This window comes from Chiloscyllium plagiosum, chromosome 4 (genome assembly GCF_004010195.1).
Source record: "Chiloscyllium plagiosum isolate BGI_BamShark_2017 chromosome 4, ASM401019v2, whole genome shotgun sequence".
Classification (NCBI taxonomy): domain Eukaryota; kingdom Metazoa; phylum Chordata; class Chondrichthyes; order Orectolobiformes; family Hemiscylliidae; genus Chiloscyllium; species Chiloscyllium plagiosum.
The window spans coordinates 108,148,488-108,163,405 of NC_057713.1; the positions used below are offsets into that span (position 1 = coordinate 108,148,488).

Sequence of the window (14,918 nt, forward strand, 5' to 3'; positions counted from 1 at the left end):
TGTCTCCAGGAAGTTTAAGTATTGTATGTCTTCCAGTCACCCTCTAAAGTTCTTTCAGGACGTCGCAAGTAACTTAAAGCAAACGTGATTTCACAAAACCATGAGGATGCTACAAGAATGAATTGAAGATTCTAAAATTTTCCCCATGACAGATATTGGACTAACCAGCTAATTTCTTGCTTTCTATCTCCCTACTTCCCTGAAGAGAGGAGTCTCATTTTGAAAAAGGGTTACTGGACTCAAAACATTAACTCTCTCTTTACAGATTCTGACACACCTGAGTTTCTCCATTTCGGTTTTGTCTTATATTTAATCATTGTGGGGAATCTAACCATGTGGAAACAGGCCCTTCAGCCCAACCCAGTCCAGACTGACCCTCTGAAGAGTAACCCACCCAGACCCATTTCCCTCAGACTAATGCACCAAACACTATGGGCAATTTAGTATAGCCAGTTCACCCGACGTGCACATCTTTGGATTGTGGGAGGAAACCGGAGGAAACCAGAGCACCCAGAGGAAACTCACGCAGACACAGGGAGAATGTGCAAACTCCACACACAGTCACCTGAGGCTGGAATCGAACCTGGGATCCTGGTGCTGTGAGGCAGAAGTGCTAACCACTAACCTGCCCCTAAAACTCATGCAATTCATGATTGTTGATTTTGAAAACTAGTTTTTACATAAATTTATGGATTGAATAAAATTGACAACTGTCAGTTAAGAGCTAGATTTTTCTGAATTTTAATTGAGCATTTACATCCATGGTAACCAAGGAGGTACTCAACAAACATGTGTACACTTTATCTCACCATGTTGGCAACAAACCCACATAGGTGTAACATTGACTGATAAAATAATCAAATACAATTCTGTAAACCTGGCTTATCATTTAACCAGTTGGCCAATTGTTAACAACTTATTTTGGTAAAATTATTTAAGACCTGTCTATTTGATAAGACTTCTACAAACTTAGAAAAATTGTTCACTGAAAACTACAATCTAAAAAAGCATGATAGATGTTAAATGTATAATTATTTTGCATTACAACTGGAATATAAGTATACACTGATTTTAATTTGATAGTTTTTTATCTTTTACCATTAAAGGCTGTGGTTGTTCATGTAATCACTCAATTCTCTAGTGTACTTAAACTTTAACTGCATACTCCCCTTAATTATAAATTTGGATTCCATCAGGTTTCATTGTAGAGAAGTACTAGACAAAGAAATTGGAATTACTACTTTATTCCATTTTTAAGGTACATTTAATGGTAAGATTGCAAGATTTACAGTAAAGCTATAAACATTTGCTAAGAATCTAGTTTATCAATTTTGAATTTATACACTGATATTTGACAACCTTTTCACCCCCAGATTTAGGATAAAGGTATTTTACAGCAATTTAGATTAAATATTTTTACCATTCCTGCTGTAAAAAGACAAGTGTGCCTATGCAGAAATGAACAGAAAACATTTGCTGACTACTGCATATTATTCAGAATTCCAAAATTACATTTGTACTGTGATATGCAGATAAAGTTTTAAAATTGGCTTTAATCCTAGAAATAATCATGCCTTACTCAGATCCAGTTAAATATCACAAGTCACTTCAGATAAAACCAATTATGTTTTCACAAAAGATTACTTATTTGTATCCTGCTCAAACAAGATGTTCAACAGATGCAGTTATCAAATTAGCTAATGTGTACCGAGAATGTCGGTCTTAATGGAAGAGATGCAGTTTCATTATTATGTGAATCAAAGTGCTGCCAAACAGCAAACTTCCCACAGCTACATGTACTGAAATAAAATTATCCCAATCTCTACAATGTTGAGGCCTGGGGCCCATTAACCAATGTCATTTCATCAGCTACATGCGTGACACATCACAATGCAATTGGTTAGTGAAGCAGTCTGTACCATTGTTGAATGCTAATTTCGAAGTATGGTCTTCATTTCAGCAGTAATAGTAGGGGATGGTAGTGAGGTCATAGTATTTGCATCGGAATTTTTATTATTTCATGGGATCTTGTATCATTTATTCCCCCCCCACTTTTCTTTAACAGTTGGTCCAAGTTTAGACCTTTCTCTCACCTAGTTCCATTAACTTTGCTATTTTCAGTAAAGTTGACAAAAAGTTAGGTAAATCAGGTTGTGTAGTGATTTCCTCCCAGAGCTTTTCCCCTATTTGGAGACTCCAGATCACAAGTGCAAGAACAAGTCACTTTCACAGTATTTCTTAATTGCAAAGTCTCATGTCAAAGGATAATGCAGCATCTGCAAAGCCGTTGTCCACTACCTCCCACTGAAGGTGGAGGGGTAACTGGGGCGAAGTAAGCATGAACCTTGATGTCTGGTAGATGGGCCTAGAAAGAGTGAAGAAAGCACAAAGCACTTCATACAATAATAGGGAAGCAGAATGTTGTACATGCTGGAAATCTGATTTATAAAAAGAAATACTGAACAAGCCTGATAGCTCAAACCTTGTTTTTCTCTCCACAGTCGTCATAATCAGGGTGGAATCAATAAAATTTAGTGCAAAACATAATCTATTTGTGTTATCTGCAATCTCTGATGCTAGGTCAGTCTGTTCAAATTAAGAACAGACTAGGGCACACTAATTAAACTGTACAGAGGAACCTCGATCATTCGACATTCAATTATCCAGCAAGATTGCAAGGCGGCTAAACTAAGTTATCTGGCGTTCAATTATCTGGAATTCGATTAACCGAATGAAATACTGCCCGTGACCTTCAGATAATCGAGGTTCCTCTGTAATTATTTCCCCCAATGCATTTAAATTTGGTGGAGGATGGGACACCTTTATTAAAATGCTTATTCTTTGCAATAGTTACAACAGACCATATCAAGGAACACTTGTATTTATATATCAGACAAGGAACTGCAGATGCTGGAGATCTGAAATGAAAACAAATTGCTAGCAACACTAAGCAGATCTGGTAGCATCTATGGAAAGAAAGCAGAGTTAACACGTCTATTTACTTCTAAATATATCAAAGAATTATTTTTGATGAAAAGATTTTTATTATACTGCCCAACTGCACTGGTTCATAGTGTTCAAATTGATTATCCAAATAAATTTTAGCAACAGAACCAAATGTAATTCCAAGTTCATTTTTGACACAATTTCCTAATGCACAATGTGTGACCCCTCAAACAGCTCAAAGTCTAATATTTGTGCTTCTTGACTGTATTTCAGAAAAGAGTCCAGAAAGTTTTATTTAAATGTGGCTGATGTCTCAGTTGACTACCTGCTATCAAGTTCATGTGGACCTTTACTGTACTCTCACTAAAATTAAGGCCAATGAGTTAAAACAATTGTGTCAATACTTTAATTAGGTCTACACTTTCCAGGTTTGTAGATTTAAAATGCTCAAATGTACTGCAGAAATTTGTATTTCCATTATTTTATGTAACAGAAAATCAACAAGTGGTTTTAAGTTGAAACCAGTCAATCTTTGTTCGGTCAGTTTCTCGACACATCACACTGTCCCTTATGTCTAGAAAATAAGGGACTAGAAATTCACTGTAGGCACTGTTGGGTTGGTCACAATGCTTAATGTTCAATTCCATTGCAGTCAATAGTATTAAATATGAGGCACTGGGAGCATTAAAGGCTGAGGGGTGACCTCAGAGTTTTACAAAATCATGAGGGGCAATGGATAGGAATAAATAGACAAAGTCTTTTTCCCTGGGGTGGGGTGTCTAGAACTAGAGGGCATGGGAGCTGCCAGAGGGAGTGCTGGTACAGTTGCAACATTTAAAAGGCATCTGGATGGATTTATGAATGAAGGGTTTAGAGGGATATGGCCAAGTGCTGGCAAAGGGGTGTAGATTAGGTTGGGATATCTGGTCAGCATGGACTAGTTGGTCTGAAGGGTCTGTTTCCGTGTTGTACATCTCGAGGACTATATTCCAATTCTGCCTATTTTGCATCATCTTGAACACTAATTCCTTTTTCTCATTTGCTGTCAATTTTAATTAGAATTCCTTTTCAATTTCTCCCTCTTTTGGTGATGACCTTTCAATCTCTTTTCCATGGTGACTTCAGAAAAATTATTATTCAAGGAGTAACCATACACAGACTATTGTTACATCAATTGTCACATCAAATTCAGTTAGTGCTGAAACAAATTTACATAAGTTTGTTGGGCTAAGCTGGCTAAAGACCAGATAGATAATTAAATCAGACTTGCCTGGCCAATGTGGTCAGTATAACACCAGGTATTCAATTTACCACAATTCTCAAGCACTAAAATTCAATCTGGTACACTGTTAGTCAAAAATGAAGAAATTGAGCCTAAATTGTCCTTTACCCTTATTCTTTTGATTCCTGCCCGAGTGACTTGCTGACAGTCATACAATTCTATTCTCTCCAGGTTGTGACAGTTCTTCAAGTGTTCAAGTGTCACATCAGTGATGAGGGGACAATTGTCCAATTCTACAACCTGAAGTCTTTCATGGCCACAGGGACTGTTGCTTAAGTGACGGATACCATCATCTGTAATCAGTTCACAATGAGATAAACTCTGCAAGACAAAAATAACTAAAAATGTGATTTACATTACAAAACAGAATTGATGAAATATCAACAACTTTTATTTCCTTGGATTGCAAAAGTATATAATTGGCAAAGGTGTCACTTCACAGTCTGCTTCAGAAATACATACAGTTAGGAATCATGTAATATTTACAGCTAGGAGGGCACCATATGCAGGTTCTCAGCAAGATTACACAGCTAGTTCCATATGCCCGTTTCCTGCAAATATGCAACTCCCTTTTGAAAGCCATGAATGAATCAGTTTTCACCTGAAGGAGTGTATGGGGCTTTGGTGAAGACAGAGGAGCAAAAGCATATGACCAAATACGAGGAAAATAGAAAGCAAAGGCGGCAAAAGTGTAAACAAAACCAGTCCTATGTCAATAATTTTTCTGCCCCCACCTTTCCACATGACTTTGCTTCTGTCCTTTCTCCCTTTCTTCACAGGGTCATAACGTTCCCTATTTCTGTATAAAAGGTTGCAGATGTGAAATGTTAACCCAGCATTCTCTCTACGTATATGCAGCCAGATCTGATTATTTCCAGCAGTTGGTTTTTATTTCCAAAGGTTTATGGTTCTCAGTGTGAGAAGCAACAAATATGTTCAAACAAATCATTGGAATTTCCTTTCAAATATTGCAATATTGCAAGACTAGACTTAGGGGAAGTCAATTGCCTAGTGGTATTATCACTAGACTATTAATTCAGACTCAAGCAAATGTTCTGGGGACCAAATCCTGCTATGGCAGATGGTGAAATTTAAACCTAATAGCAATTTTAAATTGTATCTAATGATGACCTTGAACCCATTGTTTAAATAAAAATCTGGTTCACTATATCCTTTAGGGAAGGAACTTGCTATCCAAACGTGGTTTGGCCTCAGACTCTAAGCAATGTGGTTGACATTGTAGTTATGAAGAAAGATTGTAGAGTTGAAAGAAAGTATGGCGCTGAAAAAGTACATCAGGTCAGGCAACATCTGAGAAGCAGGGGAGTTGATGTTTCAGACACATGATGAAGGGCTTATGCCCAAACCATTGACTGTCCTCCTCCTCAGATGCAATCTGATCTGCTGTTCTTTTCCAGTGCCACACTTTTTGAATCTTGTTTTCCTTGGAGCAGAGATTACGCAGGGACATAATTGAGATGAATTGAGGGGCATAGTCAGGACAGAACTTCTTTCCCTTGTAGATGAATCAATGATAGATTTAAGGTAAGGGGCAGAAGATCTAGAGGGGCTGATAGGAAATTCATTTTGCCCAGAAGGTGGAATTTACTGCCTGAAAAGAGCAGCTGAAGCAGAAACCCTCGTATCATCTTAATATTTTAGATATCCATTCCTTACAACTTCTTACGAATACACCAAATTTGAAATTTAAACCTCTGCTCTTATTAGGATACTTCAGTGCTCTCCACACTTGCTGCAAGACCTCAGCTTGATGAAAACCTGCCTGCGTAATGCTGTCAGGAACAACAAATTGAATTAACCATAGTGACCTCTAAAGCAGGAGGACTATTGCACAACAGAAGACAACATTTAGTTGGAAGTGACTGCACCCTCCAATCATCTGCAACAAATTGTTCTGCACAAATTACTCATGCCAGGGTGATTGCAACTTGCAGTTTAATTCAGTTCAAATTTTATCCAACATTTTATTGATCATCACATGGTTCCTTTAAGAGTGTTCTTTTAAGAATAATATTAAGGGGAATGATCAAATAGTTTATGCAACCTCTAGACAATTTGCTTTTTTCTTCTGATTTTCATTGACTGTTGACATTAATATTCGTCTAATGCTGATTAGAAAAACCAGACTTTGTGAACGGAATACAATAATGTTATTACAAATCCACTCACTTAAAATCTAAATTTCAATAGGCTCCATGTCAACTTTCATTTGTGCCTTTTTCATAGATTTACTCAACAGGCTAGGCATCTCTCTGGAAACTAAATCACTGAAGATACGCCTACTGCAGTTACTTTACATGGAATTGCAAATCTCTTCAACAATCTCAATGTGTTATCAAAACTAAAGGAGGTGGCATTTTTATGTTCCTTGATCTTGCATCAATCTTCATTACTGTACTTAATGAATTGGGAGAACATTTAAACCAATCTGTGCCTCATACTGTTGAAAAATGAACACTGAAAACTAAATGCAATATCATTTTTTTTTTAAGATGATTCATTATTTTCAAACCCTTCCTCAAAATGCATCAGGATTCAGCCTCTGCCTCTCTGCTCCTTTGGAGTTCACATCTCCAGAGTTCCAAAGACTCATAACAGACCTGAAACATTAACTCTTTTATCTCTACAGAGATGCTGCCAGACTTGCTGAGTTTCTCTAGCACTCAAAAATAAATTCCAGTAGTTGCAGTACTTTGCTTTCATCCCTGCATCTCCACTAATGGGGTCAATCAAAATGCTATAACATGGTAGTTTTTGTACACCCAGTGTTATAAGAAAATGGCACAATATCAGCACCATTTAAACTAAAGGGGCTGGAATTGCATCACAGCCTATTCATGCTTTAAAAGTTTGCACTTGAGACACAGTACCCCCAAATTCATCAATCACATTACAACAAATTCACATTAACGAAATACGTGTCATAGCAAAACACAACCTGTATTTACGTCAGATCTGAAAGTACTCATTAACTGTTCCTTGGGTATTATGGAATTTACTTATTCCATCATTGCTGCTCAAAATCTGTTATAATGGCCTGATTTGCTAAAGGCATTTTTACATCATTCTAACAGTCTTTAACCTTTGCATTATATTAACACTAGTTTCTCAGATCGCAACCATTTTGAAATCTGGCTATCATACACTCCTCTATCTCGATGCATCATGGGCTGGTTTGGCAATTGCTCTTCCCAAGACTGCAAGAAACTACAGTCATAAACACAGCCCAGTCCATCATGCAAACCAGCCTTGCGTCATTGATTCCATGTATACTTTCTGCTGCCTCAGGAAAGCAACCAACATAATCAAAGACTCCCCTACCACAGTTAAACTCTCTTCTACCTTATTCTGTCAGGCAGAAGATATAAAAGGTTGTATACACTTATGAATAGATCAAAAAACAGCTTCTTCTCCATTATCAAACTTTTGAAAGGAACTTTTGAACATAAATTCAGATCTCTCTCTCTGCACCTGTAACACTATTCTGCAGTCTGCTCTGCTGTCCTGATGCACTTTGCATGGTACAATCTGCCTGTGTAGTATGGAAAGCAGTCTCTTTCACTATCTAGGTATATGTGACAACAATAAATCAATTATTCTTTGCATCACCAAGGAAATTCATTGGTTCCAAGACGACTCAAGGAACTGTTTCCATGAAAATTATTTCAAGATCGAAATCTGATCCAACAGAATTTGACCCTTCAAGATAAACATCAGTTAAAGCCAGCAGTCAGTCCAGAGGAGACACCTCCACACACACCAATATGGGAGGTGGAAGAGGAGGCCACTCAGCACATCAAGCCTAATTAATAAGATCATGGCTGATCTGATGACAATTTCATAGCCCATATCGCAATAACCTTTTGCCCACATGCCTTTCAATAATCTGCCTCAGTCTGAAAAATATTTCAAGACTCTGCTTCAACTGTCTTTTCAGGAAGAGTTTTAACTGCTCACGACTAAGTGAGTAAAAAAAAAGATTTACATTAGATTACTTAGATTAGATTAGATTAGATTACTTACAGTGTGGAAACAGGGCCTTCGGCCCAACAAGTCCACACCGACCCGCCCAAGCGCAACCCACCCAGACCCATTCCCCTATATTTACCTCTGCACCTAACACTACGGGCAATTTAGCATGGCCAATTCACCTGACCTGCACATCTTTGGACTGTGGGAGGAAACCGGAGCACCCGTAGGAAACCCACGCAGACACGGGGAGAATGTGCAAACTCCACACAGTCAGTCGGTTGCCTGAGGCGGGAATTGAACCCAGGTCTCTGGCGCTGTGAGGCAGCAGTGCTAACCACTGTGCCACCGTGCTGTTTTGAACGAGCAATCCCTTATTTTTAAACCGTGACATCCTAGGACCAGATTCTTCCACAAGGGCAAACCTCCTTTCCACATCCACCCTATCAAGATACCTCAGGTTCTTCTTAAGCTACATCAGGGTTTAAGCATGGGAAATTATGTCTCACTAATTTGATTGAGGTTTTTGAAGAAGTAATGAAGAGGATTGATGAGGGGACAGCAGCGGATGCGATCTATATGGAAACAAAATCTTACAGTTCAGCAGGCTAACTGACATACTTATCAACCTGAGTTACCAATCTTCTCAAAAATTGCTAACTCGAATAAGGTGTACGAAGAGGTTCCTCATGGTAGACTGGTTAGCAAGGTTAGATCATACAGAATATAGGGAGAACCAATGAAGGAAAGCATACCAAATACCATCTTCACTTGGATACAGAACTGGCTTGAAGATAGAAATCAGAGGGTGGTGGTGGAGGTTGCTTTTCAGACAGGAGGCCTGTGACCAGCGATGTGCCACAAGGATCGTTGCTGGGTCCACTGCTTTCCATCAGTTATATAAACGATTTGGATGTGAGCATAAGAGATATAGTTAGTAAGTTAGTAACATTGGAGTTGCAGTGGACAGCGAAGGAGGTTACCTCAGAGTACAACGGGATCTTGATCAGATGGGCCAATAGGCTGAGGAGTGGCAGATGGAGTTTAATTTCAATAAATCTGAGATGCTGCACTTTGGAAAGGCAAATCAGGGCAGGACTTGTACACTTAATGGTAAGACCCTGGGGAATGTTGGCGAACAAAGAGACCTTGGCATGCAGGTTCATAGCTCCTTCGAAGTGGAGTCTCTGGTAAATAGGACAGTGGAGGTGGTATTTGGTATGCTTTCCTTCATTGGTCAGAGCATTGAGTGTAAGAGTTGGGAGGTCATGTTGCGGTTATAAAGGACATTGGTAAGGCCACTTTTAGAACACTGTGCAATTCTTGTCTCCCTGAGACTTGAAAGGGTTCAGAAATAATATACAAGGATGTTGCCAGCGTTGGAGGGTTTGAGCTATACGGAGAGGCTGAGTAGGCTGTGGTTGATTTCCCTTGAGTGTCGGAGGCTGAGGAGTGACTTTATAGAGGCTTATAAAAATCATGAGAGGCATGGATAGGGTAAATAAAAAAGTCATTTGCCTGGGTTGGGAGAGTCCAGAACTAGAGGGCATACAGTTTAGGGTGAGGGGGGAAAGATATAAAAAACACCTAAGGAGCAACTTTTTCACTCAGAAGATGGTGTGTGTATGGAATGAGCTGCCAGAAGAAATGGTGGAAGCTGGTACAATTACAACATTTAGAAAGCATCTGGATGGGTATATGAATAGGAAGGGCTTAGAGGGGTATAGGCCAAATGCTGGCAAATGGGACAAGATTAATTTAGGATATCTGGTCAGCATGGACGAGTTGGTCCAAAGGGTCTGTTTCCGTGCTGTACATCTCTGTGATTCTATATTCTTACAAACTCCAGTGGATACAAGCCTAGCTTGTCCAATTTTTCCTCATAAGACAACCCAACTATTCCAAGTATTAGTTTAGTAAATTTTCTCTGGTTTGCTTCCAAGGCATTAACATCCTTTCTTAAATAAGGTGACAAATACTGTACGTAGTTCTTCAGTAGGTAGGCTCATCAGTGCTCTCTATAGCTGAAGTATAAGCACCTCCACCTTTTGCATTCAATTCCCTTCACAATAATCAATAACATTCCATGAATTTACACAATTACTTGTTCTGCCTGCAAACTAATCTTGTGTGCTTTGTGCACAAGGACACCCAAATCCCTCTATCTCGGTGGCTCTGCAATCTCTCACCATTTAGATAATAGGCCTCTTTATTCTTCTTGCCAAAATGGAAGATTTCTCAATTTCCCACATTATATTTCATTTGTCAAATCTTTGGCTATTCACTTAACCCATGCTCTTCTAAAGCCTTCTTATGACCTCTTCACAACTAATTTTGCGATTTTCTTCTTAATTAGTTAATTCTTTCATCTGGGCTTATCTGGCTGGGCCAGCATTTATTGCCCTATTTATGGCCGTATTTGCCCAAGAAATTGGTGGTAAGCTGCCTTCTTGAATTGCTGCAGTCCGTTTGGTGCAGGTCACAATGCTGTCAGAGAGTAAGTTCCAGGGTTTTGATCTATTGACACTGAAGGAAGACATCATTGTTATCAGCAAACTTAGTAACCATACCTTTAGACCCTTTATACATGTAATTTATAACACAATCCAGTAATATAAATGACTGTTTGTACAGTGATCTCCAACTTGAAATTCATATACCATTGACAATGCTGCTCCTTTAACAAGGTTATGATTAGATTAGATTAGATTCCCTACAGTATGAAAACAGGCCCTTTGGCCCAACAAGTCCACCCCGACCCACCGAAGAGTAACCCACCCAGACCCATTCCCCTTACCCTATATACCCCTAACTAATGCACCTAACACTATGGGCAATTTAGCATGGCCAATTGTTTTTCTTCAGCATCTCATAGTTCCTGGGTGTTGCAGTGTGTCGTAGCTTGTTTAAATATATCCTGATGCAGCTCTGTTTGTGGGATGATTGCTCCTGTAGTTGAGTATCTGGTCTCTGTGTGTCTATTTCCTACATACGCTGGTCTGCAGCTCTCCATTAGCTTTTCGTTTGACTGACATCTAGGAAGGGGAGTCTGTTGTTGTTCTCTTCCTCTTTGATGAACTTTCTATCAGTAAGAATGTTGTTTATGTGTTGGTGAGTTTCTTCTAATTTGTTCTGTTTCGTGATGACAAAAGTGTCATCTACATAGTGGATCCAAACCTTTGGCTTGTTCATGGGAAGGGCTGCTCGTTCCAACCTCTGCATAACTGCTTCTGCCAAGAATCCTGATATTGGTGATCCCATAGGTATCCCATTCATTTGTTTGTAGGTCATTTTGTTGAAGGTAAAGTGCGTTGAGAGGCACAGGTCTACTAGTTTGAGTTTACTGTCCTTGCTGATGGGGTTGGTGTTGTCTGGTGTGTGTCCTTGGTTCATTTAGTAGTGTAGCCAGTGTTTCTTTGGCCAGGGTGATGTTTATTAATGTGAATAGGGCCGTAATATTGAAGGATACCATGACCTCGTCGACCTCTACCTTGATGATGTTCAGGAATTTTTGGGTGGAGTGGATAGAGTGGCGTGAGTCTTCTACTAGATATTTCAGTTTGTATGAAAGTTCCTTTGCTAGTCTGTATGTCGGTGTACCAAGAAGTGAGACTATGGGTTGGCATGGTGCCCCTGGTTTGTGTATCTTTGGTAATCCATAGAAACGGGCTAAGTTGGATTCTTCAGATTTCATTCTATGGAGGTCTGTTTTGTTAATTTCACTTGTCTTGTGGAGTTTCTTCAGTTCTGCTGTAATACAGTTTTCTAGTTGTGGAGTCGGGTCCACCACCATCTGTTGCTTGATAGAAAGCAGGACAGAACACCAGTGCTTCAATGGAAGCTCACTGATGGTGCTACCTAGCATGGTGCTGAAACGTCCAAGAACAAACCTTCCAGCTCAGCGAGCAAACTTACAACCTGAAACAGAACCTGAACTACAAATCTTCACACAAAGGGTGAACAATCGATAGTTTAACTACCATTATTACCTCAAAATCATAACCTGCTCACGAGTTGCTTATATACAAGGAGCAATGATCTGATTAAGCGTGCTACTATCCCAGATAATGACTTTGCTGCACCCTATTTCATAATCAAGCTTGCATTGTAAACAAATGACTTGGGCTTATTTATGAGCTTGCTAATTAGATCAATCGTACAGCATGTGGAACTGCAGGAATCCCAACAAGTATATTTATATACACTGGAAGCTACATGTATTAATAGTGATTTGTTCTTTGCAGTCAGGAACTCAACTCAATACAACAGTTGACAGCCATTCTCTAGTTTATTTTTCAGGGCAATGACTTGACCAGAGTCAATGTGCATGGTTTAAAATTTATGTAAAGTTTCACAGCTGTCATTCATCATTAACTGATACATTCTCGATGAAAACGCCTCTACCAGAGTCCACTTGCCAATCAATCAGCAAACTCTTCGCATACAACATTAATGTTGTTTTCTCTTTATATTATCATTTTTTGAGAATTGTCCTGAGAAGCTTTATGGTGTATGCCATTTTTCATATAAATGATATAAATTGAGAGAATCAGAGGTAGCGGTCACAACAAAGCCAAAAGTTACGGTTTTCTTCAATGAAGAACATCCACTAATCATGTTTTTAAAGTAAAACAAACTGAAAAATATACATCTTAATCACATTGCTTCTGACACAATTCATTTTACATTATGAACATTTCAGCCAAACAATTCAATTACCTATAATTAAACTGAAAACTTTCCATATTAGACATTTTGTCACAGACATTTTGGAATGTGGTCTGAAAGTACAAGCCAAATTAAGCTTTTCCGGCTTTTTTCTCATTCCTTTAGAGAGTTCAATCACAATTGATAACTTAAAAGGCTACACAATAGGCTCGGCTTTATTTTAATTTGTTCCTTTGACTTCTATTATGTAACTATTGACAGCACACCTGAAAGTAATTGATGTATTCAAGTACATATTGCCTGAAAACACTTCCAGGTATTTATTAATCTGAGTTACCTTATAGTGGAAACCTTACCAAAGGGAAACTAGGTATTGCGTGGTCTAGAACTTAAAACATTTACCCACAGAAAAAATAAAATTGTTTCAATTAAACTCAGCAACTGACTTTAGAACAGGTACAGTGAGGGCCAATTTGACAAAGGAAACCATGTGACTCCAAGACTTCTGAAATGCCTCTGAAAAGGAACTGCACAAAAGACTGATTTACCAGTTGAAGTCAACATTTGTCCCAATGAATTGTGGATTAGTAATTTGTAAAAGAGAACAGAAAGGAGGTAAGTTCGGATTTAGATTAGTGTACCAAATAGGGTGATCAAAAGGTTTGGTGTTGGGGTTGAATGGGTCTTCATTCCTCCGACTTTTTATTACTAAAATACCATTTGCCACAGATCAATCCATCGTCAAATCCTGTGAAACTACAGAATGTCCATTGTAAACAACCTCTCTATTCTGTCCTGCAATGGATATGTTGATAAAAGTAGTATATCATCAGGCCCTCAAGCCTGTTGCATTATTTAAGATGATCCATGACCAAATACCACACAGCCACCTTTATCATATTTTCCTTAACTTCCAACAACAATTAATCTCCTGTTTAAAACTTACCTGATAGACCATCAAATGAAAGCAAACTAATAAAAATTTGCCTTTATATGAAAAACCTCATCACCACTGGTCATCTCAAGCACTTCACAGCCGATGAAGTTTTTAAACTGTAGTCACTTATAATATAGCAAGCTCCCACAAGCATCAAATAATCAGTTTCTTTGTGTGATGTTGATCATGACACTGGGGATAACATCTCTGATTCTGTTAGAAAAAGATGCAATGGATATTTAAGATATTTTACTTCAATGTGACAGCAGGTAGGGCCTTAGTTTAGTGCTTCATGCAAAATATAGCACTCCCTCAATACAAAGTGGCAGTCTTGACTTTTGTCTTCAAAAACTGAAGTGGGGCTTAAACCTGGAACTTTGACTCAAGAGGTGAGTGCACTGCCAACGGAGTCTGGCAGCTGTTGGTGGAAAATAAAGAGAGCTTCAAATTTCTACCACCCTTTGTGTAAGAAATGCTCCCCTATTTTTACTCCTGAACAATCTGGCACTAATTGTCTTTTTAGGTTACATCTTCGAGGAGAAAGTGAGGGCTGAAGATGCTGGAGATCAGAGTTGAAAATGTGTTGCTGGAAAAGCGCAGGTCAGGCAGCATCCAAGGAACAGGAGAATCGACGTTTCGGGCATAAGCCCTTCTTCAGGAATGAGGAGAGTTTGTCCAGCAGGCTAAGATAAAAGGTAGGGAGGAGGGACCTGGGGGAGGGGCGTCGGAAATGTGATAGGTGGAAAGAGGTCAAGGTGAGGGTGATAGGTCAGACTGGGGTGGGGGCGGAGAGGTCAGGAAGAAGATTGCAGGTTAGGAAGGCGGTGCTGAATTCGATGGATTTGACTGAGACAAGGTGGGGGGAGGGGAAATGAGGAAACTGGTGAAACCCGCGTTCCTGCCTTGTGGTTGGAGGGTTCCTAGGCAGAAGATGAGGCGCTCTTCCTCCAACCATCATGTTGTTGTGGTCTGGCGATGGAGGAGCCCAAAGACCTGCACATCCTTGGTGGAGTGGGAGGGGGAGTTGAAATGTTGAGCCACAGGGTGGTTGGGTTGGTTGGTCCGGGTGTCCCAGAGGTATTCTCTGAAACGCTC

At 39.3% G+C, this 14,918-nt stretch overlaps 1 protein-coding gene across 6 annotated transcripts in view; it reads right to left on the minus strand.

Moving 5' to 3' along the window:
* Window positions 1-717: 717 nt before the first annotated feature.
* The window catches only part of fbxl2 (F-box and leucine-rich repeat protein 2), a 174,262-nt gene continuing 160,061 nt past the window's right edge, over window positions 718-14,918 (minus strand). For all 6 annotated transcript variants that reach the window (XM_043688899.1, XM_043688900.1, XM_043688902.1 and 3 more), the window contains 2 exons: window positions 4,337-4,549; window positions 718-2,365 (listed from right to left, as the gene is read on the minus strand). In XM_043688899.1, the coding sequence (XP_043544834.1) occupies window positions 2,258-2,365; window positions 4,337-4,549 (321 nt within the window). In that variant the 3' untranslated portion in view covers window positions 718-2,257. The remainder of the gene's footprint in view (window positions 2,366-4,336; window positions 4,550-14,918) is intronic.